Here is a 19441-nt window from a genome sequence, read left to right on the forward strand (position 1 = left end):
AAATGTAATAGCTTATAATGAATTCTTATTACAGATTTTAAGATATGTTAAGGTGTAAAGCAGAAACTGAAAGTCATTCATAATCTCATTATCCAAAGATAACCACTCCTAATGTTTTGATATAAGTGCCTCCTCATTTCATATCCTACCCTCACACCATGTATATATAAATGTATATATAAAACCTATACATTGTACACATAGCTGTACTTTTATTATAACATTTCTATAAGTACTGCTTTGTAATTTTTAAATTTGAAAACACAAATATTTTTTCCAGATATATATTTGTATAAACCTATTTTAGTTGTCTGCTCTGTAAGATTACTTTCATTTTCTTGCTGAAATGGATAATCTTAGTGTCTTTATGATTCTCCCATCTCCCCAATTTTAGGCTGTTACTTTTGGAAGGGGGGCCTGGATCCCCCTCCTGTTTGCTTGGTGGCAAACACATAGTATCATGGGGGTATGAAGACATGTTACCTGCACCAGATAGCAACACTGGCTCCAGTTCTGAAAATAAAGGTAATGTAAGGGTTTTTGCTCCTGTGATTGAAATTAAGATGTGAAGAGAGTGGTTTTAGATCGTTGTGGCAAATGATTTTGATAGAACTGTGTTCCTTTTAATTAAAAGCACTAGGTTCCTATACAGTATGTTCATTGTCTGCTTTATCAGTAAAAGTGTAAAAGCTGATACTCAGTGAGGTAAGAAAATGGATAGGTTTTGCTATCGCAAGAAAACAGTATCATCCATATACTTTAGCCAAGGAGGCAGAATTACTTAAGTTGACTCCTGGGTATTTGTGTTTGAGCATGGGAGCCTCAAGTTGAATTTTTATATCTGTGAACAGAATATCAGGATCTTGCATCACCTGAGCCTGATGCTGTTTGCTGTTTCCTTTAGTAATTTATCAGGGGGTGTTTTGATGAACCTTCCCATCCTAAAAGCGCAAAAAAAAAAAAAACAACAAAAACAACAACAACAAAAAAAAAAAACAGAGAGAGAGAGGAAGGAATTTTTCAAAGGAGCATGAATTAAGATCTCCTTTAATAAAATGGGTTGGATTAAAGTGTTTTTACACTTTCACATGTATTCCATATCTGTTTATTCTGATTTCTGTGAAAATGGCAGAAACTCTCTTAATTGACTTTCATTTGCCTGACTTGTGGGATGAAGGAGGCCTCTCCATTTTGTGCGTGGTAGATGTACCGAATGGTTCTGTGGCATGGTAGGCCAGCCACTTCTAGGCAGTGTGTGCACTGCCACTCCCACCTGTGGAGTCACAGGCTTGCCAGGAGTCCACCCTGCTCTCAAAGCTGTTTGTTGTTGTAATTGTTATTATGATTGTATCATTAAACATTACATAACTGATGAAATAGAAATTTAAAACACCTTAGGAAATTGTTTTTAAAATATTCAGTTTTCTTACTGAAAGACTTAAAGTGAATCTCTAAGAAATTGATGTTAATTAGGTATGGGATTCAGAGCCTACTCTACTACTCACCCTTTCATTTATGATGGAGTGCTCCCTTCGGCAGCACATATATATATATATAGAACCTTTGATGGGGGCAGACTTCTGGGGCAACCAGAAGGACAAGGGGTGCAGTATAAGCAGCAGGAGCCCTGTGCACCTTTCATCCCGGGGCCTGTGTCTTGTTCATGTTCACTGTTGTAACAAATAGTCATGTGAGCTCATAAGAGGAGCAGGCAAGACTTTTGGATATGATGCAACTGGAGTCCATGGGAGAAGCAAAAAGCTTGTGATATCCAAAAAGTTCTTAAATATTATAGGCTGAAATTGACATTTTCAAATAAAACCAAATTCCCTTTATTTTCTCATTTTTACTTAAATATTTCCCTTGGAGTAGTTTCTTACTGAGGATGATGGAATTAAGCTGATATACTTGTTTTTCACTCTCTTGTACCTTTAATTTTGCTTCTACCTTGAGAATACTTTTTAAATTATTACAAGAAAAATAATCTTATTTTTTAATATGGAAACATTTGACAGATATAGAAGTTGAAAGAATGCTTTAGTCAATCCTGTGTATTCGTCACTCAGCTTCAAAAGGTATCAACTTGAGGCCGGTCTGGTTTAATCTGTCCCTTTAGCTACCACACTGTGTCAGACTCCTCCTCAGAAAGCCTTGGCCTCAATCTAAAGAGAGGTGAATAAACAGATATTTATATGTTCCAGGTTAAAATCTTTAAGGAGGGAAATTAATATTTTATTTTATTTATTATTATTTTTAAATATTTTATTTATTTATTCATGAGAGACACAGAGAGAGAGAGAGTCAGAGACACAGGCAGAGGGAGAAGCAGGCTCCATGCAGGGAGCCTGACGTGGGACTCGATTCCCGGACTCCAGGATCACACCCTGGGTTGAAGGCAGAGCTAAACCGCTGAGCCACCCAGGCTTCCCAATATTTTAAAAATGATTACTCACTTTACGTGTTTTTTGAGAAATCAGTAGTTACAAGTTCTAGTTGTCTTGGATTAGCAAACTGAATTCTTTTTTTTTTTTTAAATTAAGTCAAATTAAATTTATTTAAGAGAGAGAGTGCATGCGCATGAGCAGAGGGGGAGGAGCACAGGGAGAGGAAGAAGCAGACTTCCTGCTGAGCAGGTAGCCTGATGCAGGACTCCATCCCAGAACCCCTGGTTTATGACCTGAGCCAAAAGCAGATGCTTAACTGACTGAACCACCCAGGCGCTCAGTAGACTGAATTCTTTTTTTTTTTTTAATTTTTATTTATTTATGATAGAGAGAGAGAGAGAGAGAGAGAGAGAGAGAGAGAGAGGCAGAGACACAGGCAGAGGGAGAAGCAGGCTCCATGCACCGGGAGCCCGACGCGGGATTCGATCCGGGGTCTCCAGGATCACGCCCTGGGCCAAAGGCAGGCGCCAAACCGCTGCGCCACCCAGGGATCCCAGTAGACTGAATTCTTAACAGCATACTCATTACTAATATGAGTGCTGTGTTGTGCATTTCCTTTAATATGCCAAGTAGTAGATAAACATAGTGAAATGATTATGAAAATACTGAAAGTTTTATAAGCTCTCTTTTTAAGACAGATTCTTTAGAAGGTTAAATTAGTAAACTGTTTTCTGCAGAGTGATACTGTTTGTTTTAGCTGGCTGAGGATATAGCTAAGGGGAAACAGTCGCTGGATGGGAAGTCCACAGAAGCAGATTTTAGTTTCATGTATTTCATTAGTATTTCAGTATAATGTCATTTGCCATTTATCTGGAACATTTTTTTGTACCAGAGAGTATATGGATGTTTTCTTGTGTTATCTCATTTAACCATCACAGTGACGACTCTTGAGGTACATATTATCCTCATCTTATGGATGAAGAAACTGAAGATCAAAAAGGTCCAAGGTCAAGTAATAAGTGTCCAATGCTCTTAAAAGTTCACACCTTTTAACTATAGAATCATTAGTGAAAGTACTATAGTCCGAATCATTTCAGATTAGAATTAGGAAGGTAAAAATTTGACTCTATGTTTCCTATTCAAAAAAGAAGAAAACTTCTGGCAGGCAGAACCAAGTTCTGCTATTAACTCTCTGACCTCTTTCCCTGATCTTGGTTCCTGATCCCACATGCATTTTAGATGTTTGATTTGGGGGTTGGAGCCATCTTTCCTGGAAATGACATTGAAGCACTTATTTAGAAGTGGGAGATTATCTCTCACTCCATCTCCTAATGGCTTTTTCACTAGAAAAAGCACGTTTATAATTTCATTAGAAAAAGCATATATATAATTTACCTGTGAAAAAACTATTTCAGATGCTGACTTGGGGCGCTGTCTCACGGCAGATGGTCTTTACCTGTATACTACTAACTCAGTTGGAAGAGGAGTAAGCAAATTGGGGTCTGGATTACATGGTACTCTCAGGTCAGTTGCACGGAACTTGCTGAATAATTTGGCTGGAACATTTCCCTCCTTATACAAATCTCTGTGAAGAAGACACCTGGGATGCATATACCACCCCTCATCCCCCCATCCCTCGCCAAGACTGACTATTATCTAAGTCTGAACAACTTCGTGTAATTTGGGTTTTCTTGGATTAGTAGACTCTTGTTCTGTTAATGCATTTCGGCTTCGTTTTGACTCTAAAGAGCTTGGTAGCCCTCAGGTCATTGTTTCTAGCCAGAAATTCCTCTATGATTGGAATTACTGTAATATTAGTGACTTCTCCATGTTGATGAATGGACATTTTTCTAGTCAAGCCTTTTTGTACTTGGATTTCACGTTGGATTAGCAGTGTTTTGCATTTGGGGTTTAAGATCTGTGAATTGCTGCCAAAAGAAACCACAGTTTGAAAACCTTATATATATATATATATATATATATATATATATTATATATATAATTAGATCTTTTTCCCAACTTTTTCTACTCTTTAATTTTTTGTGAAAAATTAATATTTGTTGTAGTTTGTCAGTCTCAAAGTTAATGTAGAATATTTACTCTTCTTTAAATATTTTGCATACTTAGTCATTTTTAAAAATTAGGTGGAAAATGTTTGTCTGTTGTAGCTCATTGTGTGGTTTTGAACACTGCCTGGCTTCTTAGCCTGTATACCTTTTTTTTTTTTTTTTTTTCCTCTGCAGAGGTTTTGTGTACTGCCGGAATGAGGAGCTGGAACCAGGATGGGTTGCTTTTGGCAGTGGCAATCTTCTCCACCGGCCTGTATCTTTTGATAATAAGCCTCACTCCCTTTTCCAGGTCATTGACCAGAATACCCTTCAGGTAAAAAAAAAAAGAAGAAAGAAAGAAAGAAAAAAAAACCAAGACATTGTCTTTTGTATTTTGGAGACAGTGAGGGAAGTTCTTAACCTCATCAGAAGGAATAAGAGCACAGTTGATATAGTTTCCTGCCGTCATAGGTAGCATCCTTTTAATTGTCACCATTTGGGCATTCTGTTTTTTCCTCTGATATCTTAGAGTTTCCCCACATGAGCTGAGTGAATGTGCTAAGAGATTCTAAGGCCATCAACAAACTTTTATGATCCCCAAAATTCTAGAGTGTCAAAAATGGTATACATACTAGCTGTCTTTTTTTTTTTTCTTTTGCCAGATCTATTTTGGGAAGACATCATTTCCTTATTTGATTTATTCTAAACAGCCTTTCTGTGGGAATGGGAGCCTTGAAATGAGTTTGAATAAAATCATTATGTGTTAGGGATTTGGAACTCATCCTTAGTGCTTCCAAATATAGCACTCTATCATAGCACATGCTGCATTATGCTGAAATCACCTGCTCTTGTCTCTTCCCCACTACCATGCATACCTTTAAGTCTGGACCCTATCTTACCTATCTTCGTGGGCTCAGAATATAGCACAGTGCCTTGCATTTGATTGATAATAGTAACTGTCATTTATCAGTGTCCTTGTGCCAGGCACTGATCTAGGCAATTTACATATACTTCTACCTGTGAGGTAGAAGTATGGCAGTTTCATTTTAAGACAAGGCAACTGAGGCTAGACATATTGTAAGCACTTGGCAAATGTTTATTGTTGAGAGAGGGAATGTAGCTCTAATGTTAAGGGACTTGCCCAAGGCCACACAATAATGGCAGCATAAGAACATGGTTCTTAGCACTAAAGTTTGAGCTTTTTACAATACACCTTTCTGCTTTTCAACCAAAGATGAACTGAATGGTTAGAGTTCCCATCTGTGGGGTGAATGCCCTGGAAGTAGTCTGTGCAGGACTTTCTTCTTCTTCTTCTTCTTTTTTTTTTTTATTTTTAAGATATTATTTATTTATTCATGAGAGACACACAGAGAGACAGGCAGAGGGAGAAGCAGGCTTCTCGTAGGGAGCCCGATGTGGGACTCAATCCCAAGACTCCGGGATCACGCCCTGGGCCAAAGGCAGATGCTCAACCCCTGAGCCACCCAGGTGTCCCTATGCAGGACTTTCGAGGGATGTTACATCTCCTTTTGTCTGTCACTCTACTGTGCCTTTTCTGGTGAACAGGGACTGAGTCTTATTCACTGTTGTATCTCCAAAGCACATAGTAGCTGCTTAATAATTGTTAAGTGAGGGAATCCCTGGGTGGCTCAGTGGTTTAGTGCCTGCCTTTGGCCCAGACCGTGATCCTGGAGTCCCAGGATTGAGTCCCGCATCGGGCTCCCTGCATGGAGCCTGCTTCTCCCTCTGCCTGTGTCTCTGCCACTCTCTCTCTCTCTCTCTCTCTCTCTCTCTCTCTCTCTGTGTGTCTCTCATGAATAAATAAATAAAATCTTTAAAAAATAATAATAATTAAGTGAATAAAAAACAAATTGATGCCCAGTTCACTTCATTTTTTTTTACTTCATTTTTTATTACTAATGCTGACAGATGAGAATATGTCCTATATTTATTTGAAGTAGAGTCATAAGCCTAGGAATTAAACGGATGTTAAATCTTGGGACATGGTTTTTATTTGAAGCAATGTCCATTTCCTCTGTGTTGTTGCAAAAACTTTAATTTCGTCCAAGAAAACCGTGTTGTCACTAACTAGGTGATGTGCATTGGAACAATTTGGAGGTAACTTAGGTGAATCAGTAGCTGTCAATGTTCTATATTTTGTGGTACTATTAAGTTCCAAAATGTGGTTACAGCAATGACATTAGTTTTTAACTTTTGAAATAGACAAAACAAGTCTGGAAAAAAGCTCATATGAAATAAGTTCAAGGGTCAGAAGTAACCTTAGGAATACGAGTGACTCACTCCAAGAGATGGAGTAACTGAAAGTGGTTCTTACTGTTCCCGAAGGCATCTGACCTTCTCTATTTATTTTTATTTGGGGATTTTCAGTTCTGCTCCTACCCTCAGCATTTTTGAAAAACCTAGTTAGCAGTTTTTTGGGTCCCCATTTTCTCTCATTTTTTTAAGGGCTTTTCTCTGGCAGTGAAAATGAGTATGTAATTACACGTTCAATGTGAAATGTTGCAAAGCTCCTTTGTTACACTGAAACCAAAAGATGGTTAGTATTAGAAACATGGCTTCATGCCTGATACAGAGGTTAGGTGTTTTGTCTTTTTCCTCCTGATGGACATTGTTCATCTCAGTAAGCCCACATGTGCTGGGTGAGGGTCTTGTATGTGCCTTTGCTTGTTCACTTTCTTCTTTCCCCTTCACTCCTTTCTCTGCCTCCCTTGTTGTCTTCCTTCTGCCCATTTTCCACTTCATTCCACATTTATTTTATTTTATTTTATTTTATTTTATTTTTCATTCCACATTTATTAAATAACTTTGAGTTAGACTCAGAATTAGGTGTTGGGATATAAAAGTAAATATGAGATGATCCCTGCCCTTTTAAATATAACTAATTGTCTGAAATTCTTACTAAGGAAAAGTTACTAAGGAAATTTTAGCAAGTACTGTTTCTCTAAAGCGTTTTTTGTTTTGTTTTGTTTTTAAAGATTTTTTAAAATTTTTTTTAATTAATTAATTAATTTATTTATTTATGATAGTCACACAGAGAGAGAGAGAGAGGCAGAGACACAGGCAGAGGGAGAAGCAGGCTCCACGCACCGGAAGCCCGACGTGGGATTCAATCCCCGGTCTCCAGGATTGCGCCCTGGGCCAAAGGCAGGCGCTAAACCGCTGTGCCACCCAGGGATCCCCTGTTTTTAAAGATTTTATTTATTTATTCATGAGAAACAGAGACAGAGATGTAGAGACACAGGCAGAGGGAGAAGCAGGCTCCATGCAGGGAGCCCGACATGGGACTTGATCCCCAGTCTCCAGGATCATGCCCTGGGCTGAAGGCGGCACTAAACTGCTGAGCCACCCAGACTGCCCTAAAGCATTGTTTTAAATAAATGTTTGATAAAACACACATGCTTAACAGATCCAGATGCTTTTGGCCTGTTTTTATCTGTCACATGGCCCATTGTAGAATTTTTATGTTTTTGTCCTGTAATTTTCACTGTTAGAAATACCTATTTTATTTTGACCAGGAAACCTATTGAATTCTGATTTTGGAATAATAGTATCGGTGAGGAACTGATAGAATTCATCGGAAGTTATATGTTGCACTAATGAAACTTTCTTCCCTCTCATGTCCAGGTGTGCCAGATGGTCCCAATGCCAGCCAATCATCTCCCTGTTGGCAGCACCCTGAGCACTGTGCACCTTTCTTCAGATGGTACTTACTTCTACTGGATCTGGTCCCCTGCCAGTCTGAATGAGAAAACACCTAAGGGACATTCTGTCTTCATGGACATTTTTGAGCTTGTGGTGAGATTCACTTTCTCATTTTGTGGTGTTGCAAGAAATTTCCATTGGGCTTCTTTTTGTATTGGTTTACAAAGGACCTGAAAAAGTTGGAGTATGTACAGTGTGTTTACTTTTGCCTCAGAATTGGTTATTCTTTTGGATTTCTTTGAAGGTTTTGTTTGGTGTTGTATGACACAGATAGAGCCAAGCTTTCTGAAGGTTAATCTGGCAACAGAGTGCAGATAATAATAGTTGATGTGTAGGCAGTGGGGTTTTTAAGTAGAAATGCTTGTGGGGCTTGTTGGAAACATGGAGCTAAAATGCAGTGGCAAGATTGGGGCTATTGTACACATTGGGAGTCTCTGATAGTGAAGACGATTAAAATCGTGTGAATGCATTCATTCATTGGATACTAGCTGAATGCCTACTGTGAGTCAGGCTGTGTTGCCTTTAGGTGGTAGGACTACACTGATGGGCAAGGTGAGCAGGATCCTTGCTCTAATGGAGCTTGTGTTCTGCCTAGTGGGTGGGTTGGGCTGGTAGTGGTCGAGTGATAAAAAATTAACCATGAACAAGTGAACAAGTAAGTGGATAATTTTAAGTAGAGAAGGAAAAGTAGTAGTTAACCAGATGAAGAAGTTGGGGAGTGGGGGAGAATCGAATATTCTAGGAGGAAGAGACCATAGGTGCAAAGGCTCTGTGGCAGGAGCAAGCATGTGTATTTTAGGAAATGACAATGGGCCTGGGTGGCTGGAATGCAGAGGGGAGAGCTTGGTGTAAGAGAGGAGGAACCATGGTAGTCTAGAATTGCACTTGTCTACTGCAGTGTAGCCCATAGCCACATACGGCTATTTAAATTTAAATTAGAATTAAATAAAATTAAAACTTTAGTTGCTCATTCACACTAGCCATGCTTTAGGGGCTCAGTAGCCACATATGACTGGATTTGTTTTTTTTTTTTTTCTATAAGAAAATAAACCTGTATATTTTATTTAACGTTCATTCTTAAGTTACAGTTATGCCTAAACAATCAGCATCTAATTAAAGAAACCTTAATATAATCCTTAAAAAAAAAACACATTTACATTTAGAAACATCTTCTATACTTCTGAATAAGTTACATGCCTGATATACATTAACCAATAAAGAATACCAATATGGGAATTCAGGACATTTATTTTTCTGCATGGAGATTTAACTACTGTACAACACATACACACACACACACACACACAAAACAAACTCACAAAACAATGGTGTGTAATAGGTAGTGAGAGACACTTAAAATAAGCATATTGAAAATACCTACAAACAGGCTTTTTTTTTTTTTTTTAGGCAACAAAATATTTTCAGTCCTTGACACCTTCTCACACTCACGTAGCACCACAGATGCAAGGACTTACAGTAAACGTATACAATCTCATGCTTAAAACCTAAAGCATGCACTGAATAGAATTTATACATTATGATCTATTAAGTATGCAGTACATACTTCTAATATTTTATACATTAAATTACCCTGCAGCATTTTGAAATTTTAACATTTATGCAAAACAACTTTTGAAAGACTTATGAAACAATTTTTCAAGGATTACCTCCAGGCTGTTTACATAGGCATTGGTTTGGTTAAGAGGGAGAATGGCAGCAGCCTCAAGGCTCATACTGAATGAAAATGGTGTCTGTGCATGTCAATCCATGTAAAAAGTACATATATACATAGATGGCACAAAGATTTGTGCAGTTGGAATCACCAGTGCAAATGCATGCATTTGAGGTACTTATTTTTTCCATGGTCAGGTATAATTATGCACAGATATGATTGGATTTGTATTGAACATCAGAGATCTAGACCATTTCCATTGTTGAAGATCAAGTTATGTTGGACAGTGCTGGTCTAGATAGTATTTGTAGAGGCCTATAAAAGAAGAAATTGCCCCAAGCCAATATGTGACAAAACCTTTTTTAGTGATGTAATTTACAGCCTCCTTCTGGGAAGAAATTCGCATTCCTGGGAAAAAAATAAATACTGAAGTAATTTTTGAATACATTTTAGTAGGGTTTAAATTTGTGCTGGGTAGTTTATCAGCCAGCCAGCCATCAGTCAGGTGTCTAGTATTGTAAGGTACATTCTCTTCTTTTTCTATCTAGTTTTCACAGTTTAATCATCTTCTTTAACAAAATGTTCCAGCTACAATGAGTCTTTGGTCTGCTAGAGATTGTACTATTTGAACATTTGAATATTCCTAATTGTCAGAAAAGCTTGTTGTTTTTTAAAGACGTTATTTATTCATGAGAGACACACACAGAGAGGCAGAGACACAGGCAGAGGGAGAAGCAGGCTCCCTCTGGAGAGCCTGATGTGGGACTCTGTCCCGGGACCCTGAGATCACAACTTGAGCCAAAGGCAGATGCTCAACCACCCAGGTGCCCCTTGTTGTTTTTAACAAATTTACCAGCTGGCTAAATGATTCAGGTCTTTATCCTAAGTATAGTGGGAATACATTGAAGAATTTCCCCTTTCTCTTACGTGCTTTTAAGTTAAAAGAAAAAACTATCAAAGAAATCCACAAACATGGACTAGAGCTTTAGGTAGCACATCTAGGTTTTTTTTTTTTTTTTTAAAGATTTTATTTTATTTATTTATTCATGAGAGACACACAGAGAGAGGTAGAGACACAGGCAGAGGGAGAAGCAGGTTCTAAGGAGGGAGCCTGATGCGGCACCCGATCCTGGGATTGGGATCATGCCCTGAGTCAAAGGCAGACGCTCAACTGCTGAGCCATCCAGGTGTTCTGCACCTCTAGGTTCATCATGGAAAGTGAGAGCCCCTCATGCTGGCCACAGGTTGTTCTCATATGTACTCACTTTAATGGTTTCCGGTTTTCATTCTTCTACTGGTTGTCTTCATTTCGCTAAGTAAAAAGCTTATTACTGTTTTTTTATTTGTGAACTCCATATATATTTTTTTTCCTCTCTGAGATAGATGAGGATTTGGTCTAATCCTTCCTCTTTTCTTCCTCATAATATATTTATTCATTTTAATTCCTCTTTTGGTTATCTTTGTAACTTGCAGTGAAACCTCTATTTCTTGTTCCTCAGCTCTAGGCTGCATGTCTTGTTCCTCGTCTTCAGAAGATGGAGATAGTGTCCCTTCCTGTCTTTCAGTGTGGGGCAAGCCTAGACTTGAAGTGCATATATATTTAGGGGAAATCCAAGAGGAAGAGAGATGAGTCACCCCTTGGAGAGACCTGGGAATTCGAAGCATGAGGTGTGGTGTGGATGCATGGCAAGAGGGGCATAGGCTGAAAGTTAATAAAAAGAACTGTCTTCCCCTTTGCTGGTGTACACATCTGTGCTCAGATACTGGCTGCCCAGGCAAAAGACTGTATTTTATTTTCTGAAGAAACTGAATGACTGTAAAAAAGATCTCCAGGTACAGACATTGGGGTTCATTTAAGGAAAAGGTCTGCTGTCCTAGTGAATCACCCACAAGTGATGTCTTCCAGTAAGCAAGGCTTAACCGTGTGCACAACATTCCTCGTTAGTGCTGAACGTTTAAAAAACAGGAGATACACACACACACACACACACACCCCAAAACACCCAGAAACAAAACAAAACAAAAAACCCCAACGTAACAAAACCCCAAGCCTTGGAGAGGTATATGTGGAGGGGAAAATAAATAGATTATCAGTATTTTGCCAACTTTTTTTTTTTTTTTTTAATTATTGAAGCCAGATGATGGGTGCATGGGGAAGCTTGTTACTATTTTGGTGCACATTTAAAAAATACTGTATTTTTTAAAAACTTTATTTATTTTTATTTATTTATTTTTAAAGATTTTATTTATTTATTCATGAGAGACACAGACAGAGACAGAAAGAGAGAGGCAGAGACACAGGCAGAGGGAGAAGCAGGCTCCATGCAGGGAGCCCAACGTATGGGACTCGATCCCAGGTCTCCAGGATCCTGCCCTGGGCTGAAGGCAGTGCTAAACCACTGAGCCACCGGGCTGCCCCACTTTTTTTTTTTTTTTTAAGATTTTTAAAATTTATTCATGAGAGAGAGAGAGGGGGGCAGAGACATAGAGGGAGAAGCAGGCTCCATGCAGGAAGCCCAATGCGGGACTTGATCCCAGTACTCTGGGATCATGCCCTGAGCCAAAGGCAGATGCTCAACCGCTGAGCCACCCAGGCATCCCCCCAAAAAACCTTTTAAAGCAGACAACTAAGGATTTCTAAAACCAATGAGGAAAGCCTCCAGTATGAAAATTAAAAATGTAGCCAATAGGAGTAGAATATAACTTTGTAAACTCTATGTGAGATATGAGATCTTGCATTCATACAGTAGCACAGGAGGTCATGAGAAAAGATCAGAAAATAAACAAGAGCTCCTGGAAATTAAAACTATGGTTGTCAACATTTAAAAAAAATAAAAGAGTTAAAGATAAGAAATCTCCCAGAAAATAGAACAGAATAGAATAAAGAACAGTAAGTATGAGAGAAGAGATAAAAAATGGAAAGGAGCAATCCATCTAAAGTTATAGTAATAGGAGTTCCCAAAAGAGAACAGAAACAAAAAGGACAGTGTGATCAAAGAAGGAATACAAGAAAAACATCAGACTAAAGGACCCTGGTGTCTTAGATTAGCAGGTATCTGACCTAGTGAATGAAAAATGCCCCACACTGTGGCGTATCATCTTGAAATTTCACAGGATCAGGGATAAAGAGAAGGTTCTGAAGCTCTAGAGATAAAATCATGTACAAATGAGAAATAAGGAAAGCACCCTCCTATTCACTAGCATTATTGGATACACAGAGTCATGCTCTCAAAATTCTGAGGGAAACTGATCTCCATCCCAAAAGTTAAGTCATCCAAAGGGTCCAATCAAGTGTGAAGACCACAAAGATATTTTTAGCCATGTAGTTCTACAATCAAAAGCCCATCCCTGCCACGGAGGAAATAGAACAACTAAAATAGCCTCTGTCAGTGGCATAAAATGAAATGTTGGTGAAGGAACCTGCTCCAGATTAAATGAACAACCTTTGAATCATTTTTGGAGTCTGAATCGAACCATTATAAAGCATTATAGAGACAATTTGGAATTTGAAATTGAAATGAATATTAAATGAAACCAAGAGATTATTTTAAATTTGTTTTTAAAGTATGTGAATGGCATTGTGGTTCTATAAATTGTTCACATCTTTAGAGATGTGTAGTGAAATATTCAGAAGTGGAATTACTTGTCTGAGGTATACTTTAAAACGCTTAAGAAAAAAAAAGCGATAGGTAAAACTGGTATGGCAATATCTAGATTATAGTTGAATCTGGAAGGAGGTTCATTAGACTATTCTCTATTTTTGTATGTTTGAAATTTTTCATCAAATAAATTAAGGATCACCAGCCACTAGTTTAGCAGCTTCTAAGATGCTGACTTGGGAAACTAAACACAGATCTCTGGCCAACTGCCTATGGTACCTCTGTGGAATGGAACATTGAATAGCTATTAAAAAGTATGAGGCAGATCTGCATAGACCAAGTAGACTAATTTCCAAGTTACATTGTTTAGTACAAAAAGCTAGGTTCACAACACTGTATTCACTACCTGCTGTGTAATAAAAGTTAAGCCGGGGGTGGGGTGGGGCGGGGGTGAGCGTCAGGGGATTCCTTCTGCAATTGTTCTCCTGCATTAACAGCTTTCCTCTCAACGATCATTCACCACAGCATACAAATACATTGGAGGATATCCTGTCTTGTAGGTAAAACAAAATCAAAAACCTCCCTTGACCCGTACCCACCTCCACTCTCCTATCTTTGGCTTCCCTTTATAGCACTACTTTTGAAAGAGTTTATTCTTACTGTTTCTATGTTCTTTCTTTCTGTTCGCTCTTGAGCCTGCTCCCATGGGTCTTGTATCCGCACCCCATTCCACCAGAACAGCTAGCTCTTCCACATTTGCCAGGGTCTTGCACGTTACTGAGTTCAGGGTCGACCTTGTTGTCTTTTTACTTGACCTTTTAGTAGTATTTTCATGTGGCTTATCACCCCCCCATTCCTGAAACTGTTTCAATTGGCTTGTGGGACCTCTCACAGGGCTTCTCCTGCCACTGGTTGTTCCTGCCCAGCCCCACCTTCCCTACCTCTCAACAAGTATGTGCTTCCGGACCTATTTCCATGAGGCCTTCTCTTGCTGTCTGCTCTTACCTCATGGCTGGGCTCCTACTGTTATGTAGCTTTAAACACCTCAATGTACTGATAGTGCTCAAATCTGCTGCTCAGCCAGAATCTGTCCCTAGAGCTCTGGCTGCATATCGATGTGGGTGTTTATTTGTATGTGCACAGGATATGAGACTTTTTCAGTTGGAAGTCTGATCATTACTGCCAGATAAATATGCCCCTCCGCCATACTCCTGATTTTACCCCAGAACTGCTCTTCTGGAAGCTTTCTAATTTTAAATGATGGCATCTGTGTCCTTCCAGTGCTGGCCAGAGACCTTTAGTGCTACTCTTTTTTAAAAAAGATTATTTTATTTTATTTATTCACCAGAGACACACAGAGAGAGGCAGAGACACGGGCAGAGGGAGAAGCAGACTCCTTGCAGAGAGCCCAATGTGGGACTCGATCCCAGGACTCCAGGATCATGCCCTGGGCTGAAGGCAGGTGCTAAACTGCTGAGCCACCCAGGCATCCCCCCCCCCTTTTTTTTTAAGATTTTATTTATTTATTCATGAGACACACAGAGAGAAAGAGAGGCAGAGACACAGGCAAAGGGAGAGGCAGGCTACCTGTGGGAGCCCAATGTGGGCCTTGATCCCTGGACCTCGGAATCAGGCCCTGGGCTGAAGGCAGCGCCAAACCACTGAGCCACCCGGGCTGCCCAGGGATCCCCTTTTAAAAAGATTTTATTTATTTGAGAGAGAGTATGAGCAGGGGGAGGGATAGAGAGAGAGGGAGAAGGAGAGAGACAAGCAGACTCTCTGCTGATTGCAGAGCCCACCATGGGACTCAGTCCCAGGACCTCTAGGATCATGACCTGAGTTGAAGTCAGATCTTAACTGACTGAGCCACCCAGGTGCCCAAGACTTTTAGTGTCACCCTTGAATCCTTTTTTCCCTCCCAAATTCCGTGTCTAAGTCAGCAAATACTATCTGCTGAACCTTCAAGGAGCCCCCTCTTCACCTGCCACTGTCTGCAACTATAGCTCTGTCATGCCACTCTAGCCACAGCTGGCCTCCTTGCTCACCTGCTAACACACCAAGTGTGCTCCCACCTCGACGCTATCATGCTGGGCTGTCCTCTCACAGATAACCATGTGGCTTATTCTCACTTTTTTTAGATCTCTGTTCAAATAAGCACCTTATTAGAAAGATCTTTCTTATTATTCTATAGAAAACATTTTATATGTGGGGTGCCTGGGTGGCTCAGTCGGTTAAACATCCAACTCTTGATTTTAGCTCAGGTCATGGTCTCAGGGTCATGGGATCAAACCCTGTGTGGGGCTCTGCATGCTGAGCTCCAGGTCTGCTTGAGATTCTCTCTCCCTCTACCCCCTCCCTTCCCCACTCACACACGTGTTCCTTCTCTAAATAAATAAAACATTTTCTATGAAATAAAATCCTATCCCTTCTTATCCATTTTACCCTGCTTTATTTTTCTTTATAACTCATTACTATCCATTTATTTGCTTATCTGTTGACTTTCCTTGGCCTAGAATGCTCTAGGAGGGCAGGGATTTTCATCTCTTTCGTTACCTGCTATGTCCCCCGCACTTGGAACAATGCTTGGCACACAGTAGGTGTTTACAAAATATTTGTTGGATGAATGGAATATCAGAAATTGGTTGCTTTGGGGCGCCTGGGTGGCTTAGTCCATTAAACATCTGACTTTGGCTCAGGTCATGGTTCTGGGGGTCCTGGGATTGAGCCCCATGTCGGGCTGGACACTCAGCAGTGAGTCTTCCGGTCTCTCTCTCTCTGCTCCTCCCCCTTCTCGTACTCCCTCTCTCAGATAAAATCTAAAAAAAAAAAAAAAAATTAGTTGCCCCTAGCAAGACTTGCTTTCTATCATCTTTTTGTTTTAAAAGCTTAAAAATGGGCATAAAATTTTTAAGTAAATTTTTAGTGATCTTTATGCTAAGATCAAGAGTTTCGTGCTCCACTGACTGAGCCAGCCAGGCACCCCTCAAGTAAATTTTTATAAAAAGGAGAACTTGGTTAATAGCATTGAATTCTGTAAAGAAGTCAAGATTGAAGCTGAAAGAAGTTGTTGAATGGAGAATATGGAGGCAATGGGTGGTAGCCTTAGCAAGAGCCGTTGTGGGGGTTTGGAGAAGTGAAGGCAGGTGGAATTGGTTGAGTATGGTGAAGAGGGTAACATGAGAAGAACAGCTAGTTCTCTCCAGAGGTTTGTCATAAAAAAAAAAAAAAAAAAAAAAAAAGAAGAGAAAGGAGAGAGAGATAGACTGTGGAGAGGCTGAAGTATTTTTAACTTTGTTTTTGAAATTTTATTTTATTTATTTTTTTAAGATTTTATTTATTCATGAGAGATACAGAGAGAGAGAGAGGCAGAGACATAGGCAGAGGGAGAAGCAGACTCCATGCAGGGAGCCTGATGTGGGACTCAATCCCGGGACTTGTCCCTGAGCCACCCAGGTGTCCCTGTTTTTGAAATTTTAAATTATTGAATGGATAATAAAGACACTTTCTTCAAAATTGACAAATGACAGGTCTTAGCCATAGCCCTCTGATGAACTGCCTTGGCCAAACCAGACAAAAAAAGCTTATAAAATGAGGGATTTCCAGTAGATGATTCAAAGTGTTCCAGCCCTGAAACTCTCCGTCACCCCCCAGCTTTATTGAAGTATTGCTGTCAAATAAAATATAATTTTAAGGTGATGATTTGACATATGTGTATATTGTGAAATGATTACCATAATCCAGTTAGCATGCATCACCTCATATGTTTACCACATTTGTGTCTGCGTGTATGGTAACATTTAAGATAGGCTCTTAGTAACTAACTTCTAAGTATATAGTGTGATTAACTGTAGTCACCATGCTATATGTTAGATCCCCAGAACTTAATTCATTTTCTAATTGAAAGTTTGTACTCTTTGACCAACATTTCCCATCTCTCCCACCCAAAGCCCCTGGCAACTACAATATTTTGTTTCTATGAGTTTCTTTTTTGTTTTTATCTTCCAGTGTGAGATCATACAATATTTGTCTTTCTCAGTCTGATTTATTCACTTAGTATAATACTCTGAAGGCTCATCCATGTAGTCACAAATGGCAGGATTTCCTTTTTTAAAGGGCTGAATACTAAAATTCTTTATTTTTCTGATTCATGAAAAATTTTGGTTTCTAAATAGTATAAATATTTGCTACTTAGATGTGGCTAATGATAATTATTGAGAAGAATTAGGTTTACTATGAATTATTATTTTACCCAGATACTTGCAAGTACTGATAAATTTCTCTACAAATTTAGTGATGGTTACATTGTTTTGAATATTTTATTTTTAAAAATAGCCTATTAACATAGTTATAAGATTCAAATGCTACGAAAGTCTCTGACCTACCTGCCTCCTAATTCATTTTCTCTCCCAAGAGGCAAATAATGTTAATACTTTCTCCTGTATTCTTCCTAATATTAACACGTACAAATACACATGTATATTTTTTCCTTTTCTGTTCTTACACAAATGGTAATTTGTTATGTTTTTTTAAAAGTAAGCTCTAGGGGATCCCTGGGTGGCGCAGCGGTTTGGCGCCTGCCTTTGGCCCAGGGCGCGATCCTGGAGACCCGGGATCGAATCCCACGTCGGGCTCCCGGTGCATGGAGCCTGCTTCTCCCTCTGCCTGTGTCTCTGCCTCTCTCTCTCTCTCTCTCTGTGTTCTAATAAATAAATAAATAAAATATTAAAAAAAAATAAAAAATAAAAAAAATAAAAGTAAGCTCTATGCCATTGTGGGGCTCGAACTCATGACCCTAAGATCAAAAGTCACAAAGTCACATGCTCTACCAACTGAGCCTGCCAGGCACCACTCCCCTCCTTTAAAATTTTTTTTAGTAACTCTACGCCCAGTATGGGCATTGAACTCACAACCCTGAGGTCAAGAGTCCCATGTTATACACATTCTGTGCCTCATGCAAATAAGTAGTGAGAGGGTGGTGATTGGTAAGGTCAGATAGGCAAGCCAGGCCATTTCATGTAGGGCCTTGCAAGGTATTTGGGTTTTATTCCATGGGACGTGGGGAACTCTTAGAGAGTATTGAGCAGGAACTGGTTTTAATAGTTCACATTAAAAAAAAATAAAAAATAAAAATATAAAATAATAGTTCACATTAGCTTTTGGGTCAAGAATAAAGCAGGATTTAAAGTTTTTAAAGAGACTAGACAGCTATAGAAGAGTCCATATATTTTATAACCAGGAGAGAAATATGTGTGTGTGTATATATAATTTTTTTGAGAAAGTGTGAGTGCAGGCTGGGGTAGGGGCAGAAGGAGAAAATGAATCTCAAGCAGAGTCCACTCCCATCCCCACCACACAGAGCTCAATTTGATGACCCTGTATGACTTGAGCTGAAGTCAAGAGTCAGGTGCTTGGGGATCCCTGGGTGGCGCAGCGGTTTGGCGCCTGCCTTTGGCCCAGGGCGCGATCCTGGAGACCCGGGATCGAGTCCCACGTTGGGCCTGGTGCATGGAGCCTGGTTCTCCCTCTGCCTGTGTCTCTGCCTCTCTGCCTCTCTCTCTCTGTGACTATCATAAACAAATAAAAAAAAATTAAAAAAAAAAGTCAGGTGCTTGACCCAACTGAGCCACCCAGGTGCCCGAGAAATTAAATATTAAAAACCTATTTTTGGGACTTCAAATACCACCAGCTTCTGTCATTTTTAATGAAAAATCAGCTGAGTTTGACCTACAAAATAGATGTGTTGGTACTTAAGATTGAGGGAAAACTAAAGGATTGAAGTCTGGCTAAAATGAATAGATAATCAGAGCAGGATCTAACTGTGCTGGTCTCTCAAAATGATTTTTTTTTTAAGATTTTATTTATTCACTTGACAAAGAGAGAGAGTGTACACAAGCAGGGTGAGCACAGAGGGAGAGGGAGAAGCAGGCTTCCCCGCTAAACAGGGAGCCCAGTGTAGGGCTCAATCCCAGGACTTCAAAATGATTTCTTACTGGGGCATCTGGGTGGCTTAGTTGG

General features: G+C 39.5%; 1 protein-coding gene across 9 annotated transcripts in view; it reads left to right on the forward strand.

Annotated features, from left to right (window-relative positions):
• The window catches only part of HECTD4 (HECT domain E3 ubiquitin protein ligase 4), a 189096-nt gene that overhangs the window by 58165 nt on the left and 111490 nt on the right, over nucleotides 1-19441 (forward strand). For all 9 annotated transcript variants that reach the window (XM_055322034.1, XM_055322036.1, XM_055322035.1 and 6 more), the window contains exons 4-7: nucleotides 395-525; nucleotides 3800-3908; nucleotides 4628-4766; nucleotides 8078-8248. In XM_055322034.1, the coding sequence (XP_055178009.1) occupies nucleotides 395-525; nucleotides 3800-3908; nucleotides 4628-4766; nucleotides 8078-8248 (550 nt within the window). The remainder of the gene's footprint in view (nucleotides 1-394; nucleotides 526-3799; nucleotides 3909-4627; nucleotides 4767-8077; nucleotides 8249-19441) is intronic.

Source organism: Nyctereutes procyonoides, unplaced genomic scaffold (genome assembly GCF_905146905.1).
Source record: "Nyctereutes procyonoides isolate TBG_1078 unplaced genomic scaffold, NYPRO_anot_genome, whole genome shotgun sequence".
NCBI lineage: Eukaryota > Metazoa > Chordata > Mammalia > Carnivora > Canidae > Nyctereutes > Nyctereutes procyonoides.